This window comes from Poecile atricapillus, chromosome 2, assembly GCF_030490865.1.
Source record: "Poecile atricapillus isolate bPoeAtr1 chromosome 2, bPoeAtr1.hap1, whole genome shotgun sequence".
NCBI lineage: Eukaryota > Metazoa > Chordata > Aves > Passeriformes > Paridae > Poecile > Poecile atricapillus.
Window position 1 is genome coordinate 111,545,080 of NC_081250.1, and position 17,552 is coordinate 111,562,631.

General features: G+C 38.2%; 1 protein-coding gene across 20 annotated transcripts in view; it reads left to right on the top strand.

The window, feature by feature from the left end:
* The window catches only part of DTNA (dystrobrevin alpha), a 226,291-nt gene that overhangs the window by 113,801 nt on the left and 94,938 nt on the right, over positions 1–17,552 (top strand). For all 20 annotated transcript variants that reach the window (XM_058833825.1, XM_058833822.1, XM_058833838.1 and 17 more), the window contains one exon: positions 16,577–16,644. In XM_058833825.1, the coding sequence (XP_058689808.1) occupies positions 16,578–16,644 (67 nt within the window). In that variant the 5' untranslated portion in view covers position 16,577. The remainder of the gene's footprint in view (positions 1–16,576; positions 16,645–17,552) is intronic.

A 17,552-nucleotide genomic window follows, 5' to 3' on the forward strand; every position in this document is an offset into this window, starting at 1 on the left:
GGCTGTGTGTCGTCAGTGCTTCATACTGAAAGCATCTGTAAAGTGTTTCATCTGCTCAGAACCAATACATTTCACATAAATATTGGCTTGTAACAGTTTGCATTGGTATTCTCTGACCAAGGATATATTGTGTCTTGCAAGCTGCTGGAGGCCTTAGTGCCCCATGCTTTTCCATAGGATATCTTTGTGACTTCACATTGACCATCCCTTCCTCTTCTCCTGCCAGCTGTGAGGCCTTCTCATGGTAGATGTCTGATGAGTGTTGTTGACAGGTCTTTGTGAAATAATTCCTCAAGTGTGGTAGGTCTTGGGAATGGCACCTTTACAGCTCATAGTTCAGTGATTGAGTTTCTCCCTGGAGTGTTTTTTGAGGTTCTCTTCTAGAACTGCTGTGTTGTGTTAGAAGGAAGATGAGATCTTTTCAAAGGAAGGGGGTATTGAAAAATTAGTTTGAGGACATTTAATCTTTGGGTGAAGGTGACATACAGTGCTGTGTGATGGTGTCTTACCTGTTTTGGCACCTCTTATTTCCTGTTGTTAACGAAATAAGACAAGATATATCAATAAGATGATAACAAATATCATCTTTCCACAAAAGTTGATGCATTGTGTGCATTGTAGAGCAATGCTTCAAGTGTAGGAGTGTGTCTTCTGTCTTGACTACCCTTAGATGAGTGTTTCTAAGAAGTGATCTACTTCATTTTACATGAAGAAAAATCTTTAAACAATCATTTGGGGATTTCAAAGCACATCAGGAATCTTTGCAGCCGTAAGTGCTAGCCTGCTTAGATGTGCTTCCTCTGGGCTTTCATGTGCTCCCCTTGGCTTTCTTCACGTGCCCTTCTTGTCATGGGAGAGGTAAATTCAGGGCACTGAAATTTCTCTAGACAAGAGTGTTTACAAGACCATTTCTAGTAGCTGAAATGTTTATGCAGCGTTAGAGGGATTTTTATAATCTGAATGTTCTTTTTGCAATATAATTAATACTGTTTTATTAAAATCTTCCTCTCAAGCACATACAATACTAACTTGAGTTTGGCGAGGTCCTACTAATATTAGAGGTAATGTTCATTATCTGAGAGGAGAGACCCAAAAGAATGAATCACATGTAGCAGCCTGTTTCTGTTGTGTCCATTTACAAACATCATCAGCTATTACCTTCGAATTCAATATTTCAAACATTAGCTTTCTGTTCTGGCTTAGTATATGAGACTATTTGCTCCATAATTATATTGTATTTCATTTTCTTCTGTATGCTATTGTAATAATGATATTGCCTAATAAAATAATGTCAGATTTTAATTAGGTTAAAAGTAATTTGTTATATTAGGTTTTTTATTTGAGAAAATAAACTAGCTCATAGTGCATATCAAGCTGTCCATTTTTTTTTTGCTTGCGTATGCTTTAATTTCCTATCATCCTTTACCTGTTGAAATAAGAATGGGGTTTTTCCTTGAGTTGTTTAAAGTTGTTACAGCCCTCCACAGCCTTAAGTCTAACATATTGATGTTCTGGAGATGACATAAGATGCCGAACTTACTATTTATTAAAAGGATAGTTTTGCAAAAATTTCTGCTCCAAGTTAATAGCTGAACCTTTTTAATCACTGAAATAAATTAGCTAGACTAATGTGAAAGGGTATGGTAATAGTGTATGAGAGTACTCCAGCAAAGTGAGGCTTAAATTTGCTGAAGGCAAAGACAGAATACATTTGCATCAAAGACAGTTTAGGAAAAGAAAAGCTTGCTAACCTTTGTTGTGGGATACCTTAGGAATAACCAGTGATGTAGCAACTGGCATAAAGTGTAGTTCTCTTTGTAATTTGCATATATAAGAGTGTCATGAATAGCATCTCAACACACATCCAAATAATGAAGAGAAGGATTGAAGGGGTGAAAGATTCTTCTGTTTCATAATGCCCTTCTCCTTAATTCTTTAATTCCTTTTGCTTTCAAAGTGACCTCAGTATTCTGTAAACTTCCACATCACATGCAGAGGAGCTGTGTTCTCTGTTACGTGACTAAAGCTTGTCTTTATTGGGAGATAATGATGACTCCTTGAGGTGCCACCTCCAAGTACATTCCCTTTTATATAACTTACAGGTTTTTGGCTGCCCTTTTTGGTTAGACATTTATTAAGAACTAATAGCAAACCTTTGAGTCCAGTTCAGCAGCCCATTCCTCTTTGGCTAAGTAGAGTAATCACAATAGAATTCAATCATATACATATGCTTTGGGTTCAGCATGTATGTAAAGGTTTTGCAGGATAAGGACAAATTAAAGAAAGCTTTTGTTGAACTGGAGCCCATCTTTGCTTTTCTATGTATTCATCATTAGAAGACTCAGAAACTTTTGTATTGACCTGTAATTTCTTGTAACTTAAGTTTTATACAAATTTAGACATCTCGTTGCTTTTTTTTTCCTGCTGATTCTTCTGTTGTCACATGGTACCACCAGCCTACCTGTTCTGTTTCTGCTGTGTATAATGACTGTATTGCTGTATTGCTTGTGTGGTTATTCATGAGTATGCAGGCAGGCAGTTGAGCGACAAGAATGTACAGACCCTGATCTGCGTCATTCTGACTTGGGGAGAGTTAGTATCTTAAGTGAGTATCTTGAGGATTGAACTTTATTATAGCTAAGGTTGCCTAGTGAAATCATTTTAACAATGCATGTGAAAATTCTTTTTCCACCACAAAATTAGAGACATAGAGGTGTGACCTTTAATGAGATCTGGTACTTGAAAACAGAATTAAAGTTAGCAAGTTGACATTGCTTTCAGAGCATCATCATTTGAATGCACCCACCAAAACGATCAAGTTTCCCTCTTACCCAAGTCATAAGGCCACTCACAGAAGGGTTATGGCCAGGTAAAAAAGATAAAATCTTGCATTTCCTTATGCCCTGACAGCAGCTAATTGCTAAAAATGCCTTCTTCAGATATTAATTAGATCAGCCTGGAGGCTGCTCCTACTTGCATTAATGATGTGATTTTTCTCTGTGTGAGATTCATACAGACTCAGTAATCAAAGCTTTCTTTGTCTCAGAAGGTATATACTTAACCCAGATATGCTTCTGAATGCCTTAATTCCCATCCTAGTACCATTCTTCTGTCCTAGTGCCTGCTCTCACTGAGCTTCAAGACAAATTGAAAGCTACCACTATGAAAGAGTATATGTGAACAATTTCATCAGTGCCTCATCGTTCTTTCATTTGTAATTTACTTTCTACCTTTCTGGCAAATAGATCTGGAGAGACTTGAAATTCCATGGGATTGTTTTTAAAGATCCTTTTTTAAGTTGTGTTGTTTAGATACAGTTCAGACTTTCTTGTCTATAAATCTGTTTGTTGTAACATTTCAGAAAATTGAAAAGTGAAAAAAACCCAAAGGTATCTGTTACAGGGATAAAGATAAACAAGCTTAAATACTTCTTGGTTGTCAGTTGTATTATGGAAAACTTCCTAGCTGATAAGATTTTTTTTCAACTTCTCTCAGTCTGTGACTATTGCATTAATTTTTGGGTGCCAAAAGTGTTCATCAGGTAAGTAGCAGTTCTATTAACTATTTTGTTTGACTACTCACAGTACTTACTTTTAGTGAGATTTTCCTAGTACATGCGAAGGATCTCAATAATTTCAACTGCCTAGGAATGCATTTTCTCCTGCAGCTAGCATTTGGTTTATATAGATGGTTTTGTAATTGTGAGGACATGAAAGTACCTACTGTCCTACAACAAATAATCATCAAATCTGTATTTACAAAAACGGACAACTTGTATTATTAAAATTGGCAGAAGCCAAGAAATGCGTCCTAACACAATTGTATCACTGATAGCTTACTCTCAAATGAATTTGTGTTTAATTATGGGAGCACAAGAAGAACTGAAAGATCCCTTTGACTAAGTAGGAGTTTAATTATATTTGAAATCCTGCAACGTCCTTTTTGCCTCTACAATGGCAAATAGAAAGAGGACCAGACTACCAATGTATCAGATTATCAATTAAATGCTTCTTGTGATAAGGTCTTTATAATTTTTTATCCACTGATTTTTATTACAGTTTTCTCTGTGAATTATGCTGTCTCTAACCAACTGAAAGAAGTAGAACTGCATAATTGAGTGTTCAAAGGTCATCCATTCTTTATTGATCTTGGCTTTAGAAAAATAGTTTTAAAAAAACATATTTTGAAGGAAAAGCTACAATGTCAGTGAAATGCAGCTCCAAAATGAGTTAATGGAAAAACTCCATAAAAATATTCATATATCAGACAAATCAGATTTGGTATTGTATATCATAAGCTTTAGCGTCTGAGTTCTGGGGGCTTCTTCTTTTCCTGGAATGTGTTTTGAGTAACAAAAAAGAAATTACTATTAGTGGAGCTTATTTCCAACTACCCCTTAGTTGAACTAAGGCTCTGAAGAGTCATATATGTAAGGAAATTGACATCTTCTTTATTGTTTTAAAATATTTAATAAAATTTAGACGAAATACAACTTTTTAATTGCATTTTAATAGAACTTTGAAATAATGCATTTAAATCTATAGCAGTTAGCTGGAACCAACCCCTAATGTTTATGAGAAGTGATGGCAGTGAAGCCCTGGAGAAAAGATTTTTGGAGGTGACCAGAAGTATTTTATTGAATAATCTTTTGCTCTTAAAAGATGAAAACTATTTGAAGATCAAAAATATTTGAAGCACTGCACATTAGTTTTCTTTCTATATTTCATCCAGTAGTTTCTTGTAGTATCAAGAAGACTGACTCAAAAAGAGCATGGCTAGAAAAATTTATCTAAGCAATGCCTGTAAGACAGTTTTTTAAAGTTTCACATGTATATTTTAAGCATCAAGTAGTCATTTTCTTAAATGTCTTTCATGTCTGGAGTAGTAAGATTCTTTAAGATAAGTTCTTCATGTTGCAGAGAAAAGCTGGAAATGAAACTGTACAAGTGCCCATGAAAAGAACAAAAATAAGGATTTTGGTGTATATTTTGGCCTAGTTAGGAAGATTTTGAATTCCTAAACTTGATCATGCCTAATGCACATGGAAGACAACTGGTATTTCCTTTGTCATGGCATCCTCTAGTAAAGTGCTGATTCTGTACAGTATTAAATATGAAATTAGTCTTTTTGACTCTCACATTCATATTTTCTGTCTCAGAATTATGCTGCCTTTTTTTTTTTTTTTTTTGTTAATCCCTTTACACTTGTTTTTCAGACCTGAGAGATAAGGTTTGCATAGCATTCAAACTTCCTTGAAGACTTATGCGTTATGGAAATGAGTTGCAGTGGGTGCCTTATTAAGCATTTTTGAGTTTCCCACTAAGGATACAAAACTCCCAAAAGGGGAGCTGATGAAAACTATGTTGGAAAATTCTTTCTTAAAAACAAAAAACACATTTCACTGAAGGAATAAATCAAGACAGAATTTCAGTTTCTTTGGTGGTATTAAAATTGAAAAAAACGACAAAAATGAGAAGAGTCAGACTTGCTGAGGCTCATGTTGGAGATGAACTTAGCAGCAGCTTTTGTTTTCTTTCTTCACTGTAAAAATCTCATCTAGATAGAATACAAGCACACTTTGTAAGCTCAATGCAATTATATCTAGCCTCAGGAAAGAGCATTGACCAATTTTATTACAGTGCCAATGATTAGTCCTGGAATGTAAAGCTGAGAGAGGCCTATTAGGGACTTGCTTCATTAGAACATGTGGAACAAGACATTCATAAGGCACCAATAAATCCATTAAGGGGAAGAGGGCTCTGAAATAGCCCTTCAGGATTTTTATTATTATCTACAAGCATTGCTGAGGTTGGTGATGTCAGAAATACGGTTTTAGCGAGCACTCACTGTCCCTTTTAACTCACTGTGCTCCAGTCCATGTTCACTTTGAAATAAGCAGCCATAACTGTTCCAGTTAGCAGAGCAGAATCTGCCTAACACGGCTGAATTTGGAGAAAACAGGAGAAAATAAAAGATCAGTGGAAAATCTCATCGCTCACATTGCCACGAATCCTGCATGAACAGAATCCTAGATGTTGACTACAACTTTTAAGTTCCTCATAAAGTCACTGTTAGATAGACCCTAGCAGGCTCTTTCATTTTCATAATTCTCAATCTCTGATGCTGGTAAATCCTGAAAAGAAACAGCAGTTTGTTATGTATGGAAAGCATTTAGATAAAACTATCCCAAGCAATGGCAGACAAGAAGCCTCCGCTTCTGAAAAATGATACTGCTGGCTGCTCAAAGCTGGGTTTAAATATTGACCACCTGCATAGAAAATAGCATCAGATTTGTCAACAGCATAAAAAGTAGCCACTGAGAAACTAGAGAATTTCCATTGTTTCATGGAAGTAAAAATACCTTCAGGAGTTTGAGATTTCCTTATTAGGAAAATACAGACTGCTCAGGTAAAGGATGCTTGATCCTGATTGATATTTTCTACCAAGTAGTGGTACTCTTTCCAAAAGTGATTTCGAGATACGTACTGTTGCGTTTACCAGTCTTGTGGTACAAATCTTCCAGCTAGTTGGGTCCCAAAATGCTCCCAAGACATTCAGGGCACCAGCACGCTCAGCTGGACTAGACTGGGGCAGAGAGACGTGTTTCCTATGCACCTGCTTCAACAGAAAAGCAACTTTTATCCAACCTGAAAGACTGTCAGAAGTGTCACTGTACAGGATTTGGAGCCTCTTTTTTCAAACGCCCGGCTGCGTCACAACCATCACATGGAACTCGATACATTTGTCATGCCAGAATTAATCAATTTCAGTGGGCAGTTTTCCTCACTGGCGTGTATCCTGCCTCCCTGGGGCACTTCATCTGTCACAGAAAAATGGGATGGGGATTTGTGGAAGTGCTAGTGGGGCTACTGCTCAGACCCATCAAACTGTGTGTGCACATGTCAGGTCAGGAATTTTTCAGTCTCCTGGGACGTGTGTGGGGCTTTCCAGAGGGGAGTGCCTTCTCCAGGCATATAGGCAACTGCTTCTTTTGATGGTGTGGTGATTTAGCCCCATCTGTAAACAAAGTCACATGCAGTTCTTGCTTATTCCACCACCAGCCCCACCCACAGTGGTAGGTAGAATCAGGGAAAAAAAAGCGAAACTCATGAATTGAGATACAAACAATAATTGAAGCAAAGCAAAATATTTTTATAATACTAGTACTACTACTACTACTAATAATAATAATAATAGTGAGACCGAGAGAGGTAATAATAATGAGACACAGAGAGGGCTACAACCCAAGGTAAGTAAGTGATACCCAAAGCAATGGGTCACCACCCACTGACTGAAGCCCAGCCCATCTCTGAGCAGCGATTGGCACTTCCTGGCCAGTTGTCTCCAGTTTATGTAGTGGGCAAGATGCTCTGTGTTATGGAATATCCCTTTGCCCAGTTTGGGTCAGCCATGCTCCTTCCAGCCATTTGTGCACCTGCTCACTGGGAGCAGAGCCTGGGAAACTGAAAAGTCCTTGACTTAGGGTAAGCACTGCTTAGCAATAACTAAAACGTCAGTGAGTTATCAACATATTCTCAGACTGAAACCAAAACACAGCACTGTACCAGTTACTAGGAATAAAATTAACTCTATTCCAGCCTAAACCAGGACAGATTGATTTTTTGGAGCTAATGATTTAAATGTTGCATGCCTTCCTTTTATCATGCACAGACATAGCTCAAGAAATGGAAATGTAATGGAAATACACTATTTATGAAAAGAATGACATATAGTAGGGGTTAATAAAATGTATTATTTACCCTATAAATACCGAAACAAAAAAAACACTTATTGTGAGAGAGATTATTGCAGTGCTCATAATCCAAACAGCACAACAGGAAGGGAAAGATAAATGAGGGATTTAGTTCTCACCTTATCCATATTATATGATATTCCACCCACATTTTATAAACCAGAAAAGTATATTAAAAAATAGATCAATTATTCTTCTACTACATGATAAGCATGAAGATGAAATTGTAGTCAAAATAATTCCAGTCAAACTATATTCTTCATTTATTTATTCATTTCTTTCTAGCACTACTAATGTCATAAAAGTTTTTAGCTTGAAACATGGGTAAAAACATTCACAGTATCTTTTTCAGAGGCTGGAAACCTCACGCTTGGAAGGATTTCTGCTTTGGAATGTCTATAAAATACTGAAGCGTTAATACCATTCTAATTGGTACCTTACTAATTAGCTTGTGACTAGAATTTTAATTAGATGCACAATAGGTGTTCTCCTTACCTGCAGTGGAGGAGCTATTTCTTGGGAAGAAGAGTGAAGGGAAAAAGATAGTGAAAGGAATTCATAGAAGACAAATATAATCTAATCCCTACTATGAGAAATGTATACATTAATTAATATTTTTCAAAATTATGTCTCTGGAAATGTATTCTGTTTTGTAAAGCACATTACAGTTTGCTTTGTGATTTGCTTTTCTCCCGTGTAGAACAAATTGTACTTTTTTTTCTGTGACATGACGTGCTGTGAGCAAACCAAGAAATACTGAAACAGAACTGTAGTTAATTAGCTTGGGGCCAGCCCCAAGGACTGAGGTGAACACATCATGGGCTCAAGGCAGGAGTCTGTAATCTGAGTTGAAGAGTAGAGCTGTGTACCTGTGAGCTGGGTCATGGGGAGCAAGGCTGAAAAGGGAGATGCCAGCACCATTATCTAATGGCATTAGTTGAGCCTGGGCTGTAGCTCATTCTGGAGTTAAAAATGCATGTGAAAAGCTTGGAAGATGCAGCTGAGTGAATTCCTGTCAATGGCAACTCAGAAGTACCAACATTCTGATAGATGAGCATCATCTGTCACTTTCTTCTATCAGAAAAGGTAGGGAAGAGGAATAGAATATATTTGTCTGAAAATACTGCCACCACTAATGGTCTCATTAGCTTAATGGCATATACCCTGTTACAGAGAATTTTAGGATTGTCATTTGGGGTGAAGGCTCTTTTAAAATCTGAAAAATATCTAGTGCAAGAAGAGCCCTAAAAACATAAATATGAAGTTTCTTCCTTCTCTAAGGAAACTGAGTTGTGTGTTTATAAATATAAAGTTATTTGTCAGGCCTGGTAATCCCCATAAACCCCAGCAGTGAAAAGGGTGATTCAATTTCAGAAGATAATGGGACATTCTGAAAAATGATGATCAGGTCCAGGGAACGTTTTTATATGAGGAGATATAAACAGTAAAAGTAAAGGGAGGATGAACTGCAGAAAATGGAAAACCAGTTAAAGAATTATTATTATAATATAAAGGGACACTTTTAGAACTGGCTTTCTGAAGGAAGTGGAAAACATACTTTGATATACATTATTTGAAATATATTTTTTGTTACTTCATTTTGACTGGCAAAATTCTGCATGTTGGATAAGGTCACAGGTGAGCCACATTCCTTGCTCTGCAAGATATTTAAAAGCAATAGCTAAGGAATATTTTACCCAGGTGGCAGTATGAGGCAAATGAGAATAAAGTTGCACCCCTTATGTTTTCAGTAAAATTTGTAGCAATCACTCTGAGACCAGTAATTACTTCACAAATGTTAGAGAACATTGGTGGAATGAAAACAGCAAATTATTAACTGGGGAAACATCTGTAAAATTTAAGTGTCAGCTGTGTTAAGAAGTGGAAGATGATGTCAGCCATGTGCCAAAATCAAATTTACCCAACCTCAGTCAAATTACACAAGAAGTATGTGGTTTGACTACAAGTTGCACATTTTTTGTGGAATAATGCTGAATATAGGAGAAGTCATGAAAAGACAGGTGGCCTATAACCAACTCTACAAGCAATAAATATTAATCAAAAATTGTGTTTGCTCTGAAGTATTCACTCAACTGCCCTGCCTAGTAAAAGTTGTTATCTTTTCAAAGGGCTTTATTAACCCACCTGTCCTATGAGATCTGGTCATTTCCCATGGCAAATTTGTCTCCTACTATGAGTCTCATTAAAAACAGAAAGGAGTGGGGAACTCAAGCCATGGTTAGTGGAACTATATTGCCTTTAATCTTTTACGGGCAAAGATTTAAGGCTGATTCATGTAAAAAATCTATTACTTCTTGTTGTCTGATTAAGATGCTGGTTGGGCCTGGCATATCTTGAGGTATCTCATTTTGCAGGGAGGTTTGAATCTTCCCCAACACCTCCAAGCTAGCAAGACAGCAGCAACCTCACATCAGAGGCTGAGTGACCACTTTGGTGATGTATTGAGAAGACCCCCGAGCTGTTCACCAGTCTTCACAGAAGTAATTGTGAATGCCAGTTTATTTCTATCTTTAGCACACCTTTATAGGGTTCTACAGGGTCTGCGAGCAGAACAAGCTACTATTGGCTAACACACACAGTTTACATTTTTTCTCTTACACACAAGGATATTGTTTTGCCTTACTCTCTCTTCTGCATGAAGGTTTCAAGGACTTTAGCCCTTAATATCACGACTTATTTCAAAGGCTGGTTTGTGCATACAGGCCTTTACTAATATATAAAATATAGCAACAAATCCCCCTTTCTCTTTTGCACAAACCAGGCTTTGGATAAGATAACATACAACTTAGACTGTCATCCCAATTAACATTATAAGTAAAGTCCATCCCCCTTCTGGCACAAGAGACTTCAACCATCCAGTGATGCCCCAGCTGGCGAACCAATTTCCAATGGGATCACTATCTTCTTTCAGGGCATGCAACCCATCCTGTAGCTGTTGTAGTTGCTCATGGATGGAAGCTGAATGATCAGCAAGATCCAAGCAGCACATGCCTTCAAACTCTCTACAACCATGTCCTTGTGCTAAGAGCAAAAGGTCAATTGCAACTTGATTTCATAGTACTGCATGATACACACTACTCACATCGGCTGAAAGCTCACTTAACATTGTGGATGTTAAGTTTAATTCTTTCCTAGTCCAGCAAGCGAGCCTTTTTAGGGTGGCTAAACTTTAATTCATTCAGGCTTCGCTTTGACTGTTTGATGTTCTTCATTTTGCTAGCTATATTCAACAATAGATGTAAGCTTGGGTGGAACAAAGTGAGTTTCCCAAGATAACAGGGTCTTCCATGTGGATTAGCAGGAATCTAATTCCATGCTCTATCTCCACAGATTAGGAATATGGAACTAGGTAATCGCTTTGGTAATTGTCCTGTGAGATTGCACCACGAATAAAGGCTTTACTTTCAATGGTAGTAATGAGATCAGCTATAGGGTTGACTGCAACCCAGTGCTGCATTACTTTGTTAGAATGACTTTTTGTCGGGGGTTCAAACATTATCCATCCACCCGAGGTATTGGTGGAACATAACAAATCCAATTCTTCTGAGGGTTGTAACATTAAGAACTTTGGTAATTTTTGCTTGCCAACAGGCTTCAAGTTGTCTTAATGTGAAGCCAGCAGTGCGACTGCACTCTTGCAACATTGCCAATCGATTCAGTCGAGTCTCGTTACTAATTAAACTTTTAAATGCCAGAGGATCCCATTCAGGGACTCCTGTGAGACAGGTGCGAAAGGATCTCCAGGGGTGTCTAGGCTCAAACACATTGACCTTTGGCCAGTTCAATGTGCCAGAGTGACCCATATGTTCTGACGCTTTTGGATGTTAGTTAGCAGACAGTTGGTCATGACTATACACAACACAATTACCATAAGCATTTTACCATGTAAATGACACCATATTTGCAAACTCACAGCTAGAACTTCAATCGTTAAATGAACTTTCAAAGATGCTTACACTACCTCTTAAAGAGGGAATACTTATACTTTATACTAACATAACAATTACTACACAAGCTAAACACTTAAACTATTATCTAACTACTTTTAACACAGGTGCTCTGGTATATGTGTAGTCTAAGCGTGAAAGCAATTTGCTGAAAGGGTAAACACACAACTACAATTTGCTTTATATACAATTAAATGGAGTCTCTACACTTCTTAGATCTTCTACAGAATTTCTCCAGCACGATTCAGTCCTGGAACGTTCACTGCTCCCGTGATGTCAGCTGGCAGTTGATCGGTGACTGAGGGCTTTGATGTTCAAGTTGTTCTTCAGATCCTTCTAAATCTTAAAACAAAGGATACCTGAAAAATTGGTAGAGACACAACATCATAATAACAACATAAAATTTCTGTTGGCAACTGTCTATATAGTGTTCAGACACAACTGTGTCCTGACAGGTCCACTTCTGATCCATGTCTGGAGTACCAAGGCTGTGTGATGACATCTCTGTTCACTGGATCTCATGTGTTCAGAGACAGACAGTCTGGTCAGATGGACTGGTGACCTTTTTGAACCTGCCAACAAAACACAGACACTTCTCTCCTTGAAGTTAATGAATTACACTAATTAAATGCTTGTGGGGCATCCATTTTCCCCCGTTTTTCTTAAAAAAAAATAAAAATGAGATGCATTTCTGTTCAACATTAACACAAAACCTTATACACAATTAATAACTTATACTAGTTAAAAATCAATTAAATTTTAAACATTATTAATAACATATATAAAACTGCTATTAATTACTAAAACACTGCACCAGCATCCCATAGTTAGCAAACAAACAGAAACAAAAATCAGTGAAGGATTGGATCATCACCTCCGGAAAATGACTCTCCAAGCCCACTTCAAAATTGATTCAGCTGTCATATTAATAGGGTCAAATTGCTGAGTCAAAAAGTGACTCAAATACTGATTTGGGACAGAAAATATCTGGATCTGTTGGCAAACATTCTGTCCAGGTAAAGTCAAGGCTTGGCCAGGGCCTGGCTTTAAACTGGAAAGATGCCTCTTAACTCATTTCTAAAACAAGGTTCTCAATAGTAGCAGCTATGAGATGCTTACAGCATAGCAAACTGTTTTAAACTCCACAATAATTATATATGACAAAAGGAAATAACAAACTTAACCTTAAAAGAATATCTAAGTTAGAAAACTTAACTTAAAAACATTCAAGCCTAAACATTATAAAACTTGACTATCCTTAATTCTATTGGCACTTAATCTATATTAAATGCAAACATAACTTAATCTTATTCTGTTACTACAAAAAAGCAACTAAAAGTTTAATATATACCTTTTAAACACAATATAACTATAACATGGATTCACTATAAAGATTATAAAAATGTAGCAAACACATCACAATTTTATGTCATCTAGCTTTGAGAATAACCCACAATAACTGCAAATGTTACTAAAAATACTTATTCATCCCTTATTAAAATTGTGGAAAAAACAAGCAAATGGATAATATATACCTTAACTTTGTCTTGTACAGTAAAGTTCTCTTAACTAATTATCTTTTAAACCACAAATCTCTTCTGTAGATAACATTAATTGGAAGAAGGTTTTCCTAAAAGCTATAAATCACACCATGTTTTAACCTTGGATTCTAAAACCAATTATTGCAAGGCAACTTCTGTTAGTATTCACCTTAAACACTTTTTTTTTTTTTTTTTCTTTTTTTTTTTTTTTTTTTCAAACCTTCAAAGAACCACAATAATTTCTCTAGTAAAACTCTAAAAACTGCAATTGCATAAACTCATAATTACTTAAAACACAAAATTAACTCTACAATGGTATATAAAAGCATTTTGAAAACCCAATAAATCACGACCGGCAACAAACCAGGCACCATCCCAGTGCCCCCCTCGAGAGAGGGAGCGGGGGGGTCAACCGCCCGCCCCGCCGCTGCTGCAGCTCTGCTCTTATCTTTCTTCACATTCACCACATACTCTCGCAGCGAGGAAAAACGGAGAGAAAGGAAAAAAAGCCTCACAAAGTTAACTTTAACAAATGCAGTTTTTTTTCTCAATCTCTCTTGTTGTTTGCTGATAGAGGAAAAAAGGGCATGATTATGCAAAAGCAGGCGATTTTACACGAAAAGTCTCTCACGGCCAGGTGCTAACAACGGCGATCAGAGGCCTTGGAACTTTTCTTGCGCTGCTTCTACCCCCAGGGTGCCTTTGTTCCCTGCGCTCACCTCGCTCCCTCATGTCCCTCTGGTTCGGGTGGAAACCAATTTAAATTTGGCTTCTTTTCTTCCAGGGTGGTAAAGATGGAACTTAAATAAGGTTGTAGTGCTAAAAGTAACTCCAAAAATGAAGTAAATAGTTCTGGATGTATCACATCCTGCCATAACTGAACAGATTCTGTTTGTTGTTTCAGCGTTCCCTGTGGAACTTTTTTCTCATTATTTTTTTTTTTTTTTTTTCCCTAACTCTCCCTCCCTCTCTCCATGGGCAATATAGATAGGAGAGCTTGCCCAGCAGTGGGAGGTAAAGGCATCTGCCGCTGAGACGCAGGTAGAATTACAGGGCTCACATCCTCAGCATATCTCACTTTTCTGTTTTTTAAGGTATTAATTACAATCTGCCAAGTTCGACCGAGAAACACAGTGTCCTTGCTCTTTTCCGTAATTGCCGTTTCCCATATCAGAGCCGATATATCAGTCCGTTCTTGCTCCGCAAGAAGCAGTGAGCACTGCAAATGCTCACGACAATTAGCCCATATAATGAGCATATCCAGGTCCCTTTCCTGGGCTGCTTCGCCTCGTTTAACGAGGATGCTGAGAAGCAGTTGATTTACTGCCGCAAATTCCACATCCATGCCGACAGCACCCGCAAGAGGGAAGGTTGCGACCCTTCTACACACGCCCTTGCCTTCTGGGCCCCCCCCCAGCAGCCCTACTTCCACGTCTAACCGCTCCGCGTCTCACCGCGCTCAGGCTGCCTATTTGGTGCCGATCCAAGCCCTCGACGTAGAGCCCAGATCCACTCCGATGACTCCAGAGTCCTTCTGCCCGCAGGGTGTCTCTGGTCGGTGCGCCAAATATTGAGAAGACCCCCGAGCTGTTCACCAGTCTTCACAGAAGTAATTGTGAATGCCAGTTTATTTCTATCTTTAGCACACCTTTATAGGGTTCTACAGGGTCTGCGAGCAGAACAAGCTACTATTGGCTAACACACACAGTTTACATTTTTTCTCTTACACACAAGGATATTGTTTTGCCTTACTCTCTCTTCTGCATGAAGGTTTCAAGGACTTTAGCCCTTAATATCACGACTTATTTCAAAGGCTGGTTTGTGCATACAGGCCTTTACTAATATATAAAATATAGCAACAGTGATGCCCTGTGCTGAGAGCTGTTATCTCTGCAGAAAGGGAGGATATGTTAGCTCAGACTTAATGCCATGCCACACACATCCCTATCGCTCCCGGACAAATGAAAGCGTGCTTGTATATGAGGGGAACTTGAATATCCCTGCAAAGAGGTTGCATCCATACCCTTTGTCCACTTCCTAGTGGGACTGCTGCTCACATCACAAAATGTCCACCATGGATAGCACTTTAACAGAGTCTTTATCAGTACTCTGAGAATTGAATAGGGTATTTGGAAAAGGCAATTATAATGTACCACCGCTTCATTTGAACACTGCATTTTGAAAGGAAAAAAAAAGCCCCACACAACAAAACACCTCTTATGTGATGGCCTTTCTGTCTGTGGGAAATAAAAGGAAGCTGGTTTTCTGTCTTGAGTTCTTTGGTGATGGTAGACTTCAGCATCCAGTACTGCTATCCTTCTTGTTGTATACATATGAATGTTCACTATGGGAAACAGTGCAATATTTTTGATTGCAGGCTTCTATAGAACATCTTTATAGCCTAGGTAATGTGATGTTATTTTACACAGTCTAGTTGACATAAGAATGTAGATTAAAATGCAGGTCAGAAGTTCTAACCAGACTTGGCAGGCAGGAAAGGATATTGGTTCGACTGGGTAATTACCCATAGGAAGTGGTGATGCTGACACTACTTTTAATTTTTTGAGTGCTGCTAAAGATGTTTATCTTCACTCTGAAAGCTTTAGTCTTTTATGGTTTGAATGCTGGCTGTGAAAAGCAGTCACTTTTCTCTCTGCTCTATCCAGCAGTAGTGCTCCTCAAAATAGTAAAAAGATTTTTTTATCTGAAAACAGAAGGAAAATATACTCTTACTTCTGAGCCTTTTTGTGAAACTCATTTAATCAGATATATACTGTCCTGAATTTGAATGAATATTGGGAGAGCGTTTGCTTGGGTAAATAACATGTATTATGTTATGGAGTAGAGATTTAATTGCTGTTTTTGTTTTATTGGGGTTTTTTTTGTCTCCTCCACATAGAATTGGCTAGAACATAGTTTTAGAGTCTATAAAATAATATCTGAATCTTTTATGATTTTTTTCTTTCTTACATAATTTAAACTGAGGATTCCTTATTTAAGAAAGCCTAAAATGAATTTCAGAGCTCATGTTATGTAAGCCAGTTAGTTACATCAAGCAGAAAAACTGAACACTGCCTTTGGGAGAGAGGGGCGGGGGGGGAACAAATGCTTGAAAGCAGAGTCCAGAGAATGGAGGACAGTTTAGGGACCAGGTTCTATACAAACCACGCCACAGAGAGGTTGGCAAAAGGCATCGGATACACGTGGAGCACCAGTCAACCTCAAAGGTTCTTTGGGATCAATTTTGTATGCTTATGTACGTATGTTCAGTCTGGGAATAATACTTAATGTTTTCACATGATTTTATCTTCCAGAATGATTGAAGATTGTGGGAAAAGAGGAAATACCATGGCAGAAAGAAGGCAGCTGTTTGCAGAAATGCGTAAGTACTTCCTGGAAATGTTTTGCTGTGATAGACCAAGCCAGTTACTATGCAATGTCACTAAAATTTATGTAGGCTTTCCACCTGAAATCTCCATTGCACAAATGAACAACATGAGACTGAAACTGCATGAAAATGGGCTGATTTGGCCAAAGCAGGAAAGAGGGGTTTTCTACATCAGATTTTTTGATCGAATTATTTTAATCAGTAGTTTCTTAAGACAAAGATGATGGAATACACAGATTGCAATGAAGAGGGATAAAGGTCTCCAAAAGCTACATCTTTCTTTGGAGGTATCTGTAGTGAGTTTACCCCAGCCAGCTGTCAAATTCCCACACACTTGCTTAATCCCTAACCAGCCCCAGCAGAATGGAAGAGAACATAGGGAGAGCAAAAACAAGCAAACTCATTCCTTGAGATAAAGACTTGATTAGGTTGCAGGAAAAGAGGGGAAAAATTACAACAGAAACCAAGAGCCAGTGATGCAAAGGTGGCTGTTACCCTCTTCCCAAAAGCAGACTGATGCCCAGCTAGTCATGGAACACTGTTTGCCTTGGAAGACAAAACTCCCCACCCCCCTCTTTCCCTACCCCAGTTTTGTTGCTGAGTGTGACACTATGTGTTGTGGACTAAACTTTTGGCCAGGTGGGGCCATCTGTCCTTGCAATGTCTTCTCCCAGCCCCCTGCCCATCCCCAGACAACCCTGGGAGGGGACAGAGTAGGAAACAAAAAAGCCTGAGTGCTGTGCAAGCACTCTTCAGCAACAGCTGAAGCAGTGGTGTGTTATCAACAATTTTTTAGCCACAGATCTAAAACACAGCATCATGCAGACTGCTGTAGAGAAAGTTAACTGCATCTCAGCCAGACACACTACAGGGACTCATGTGCTTTGTACCCCACTTCAGTG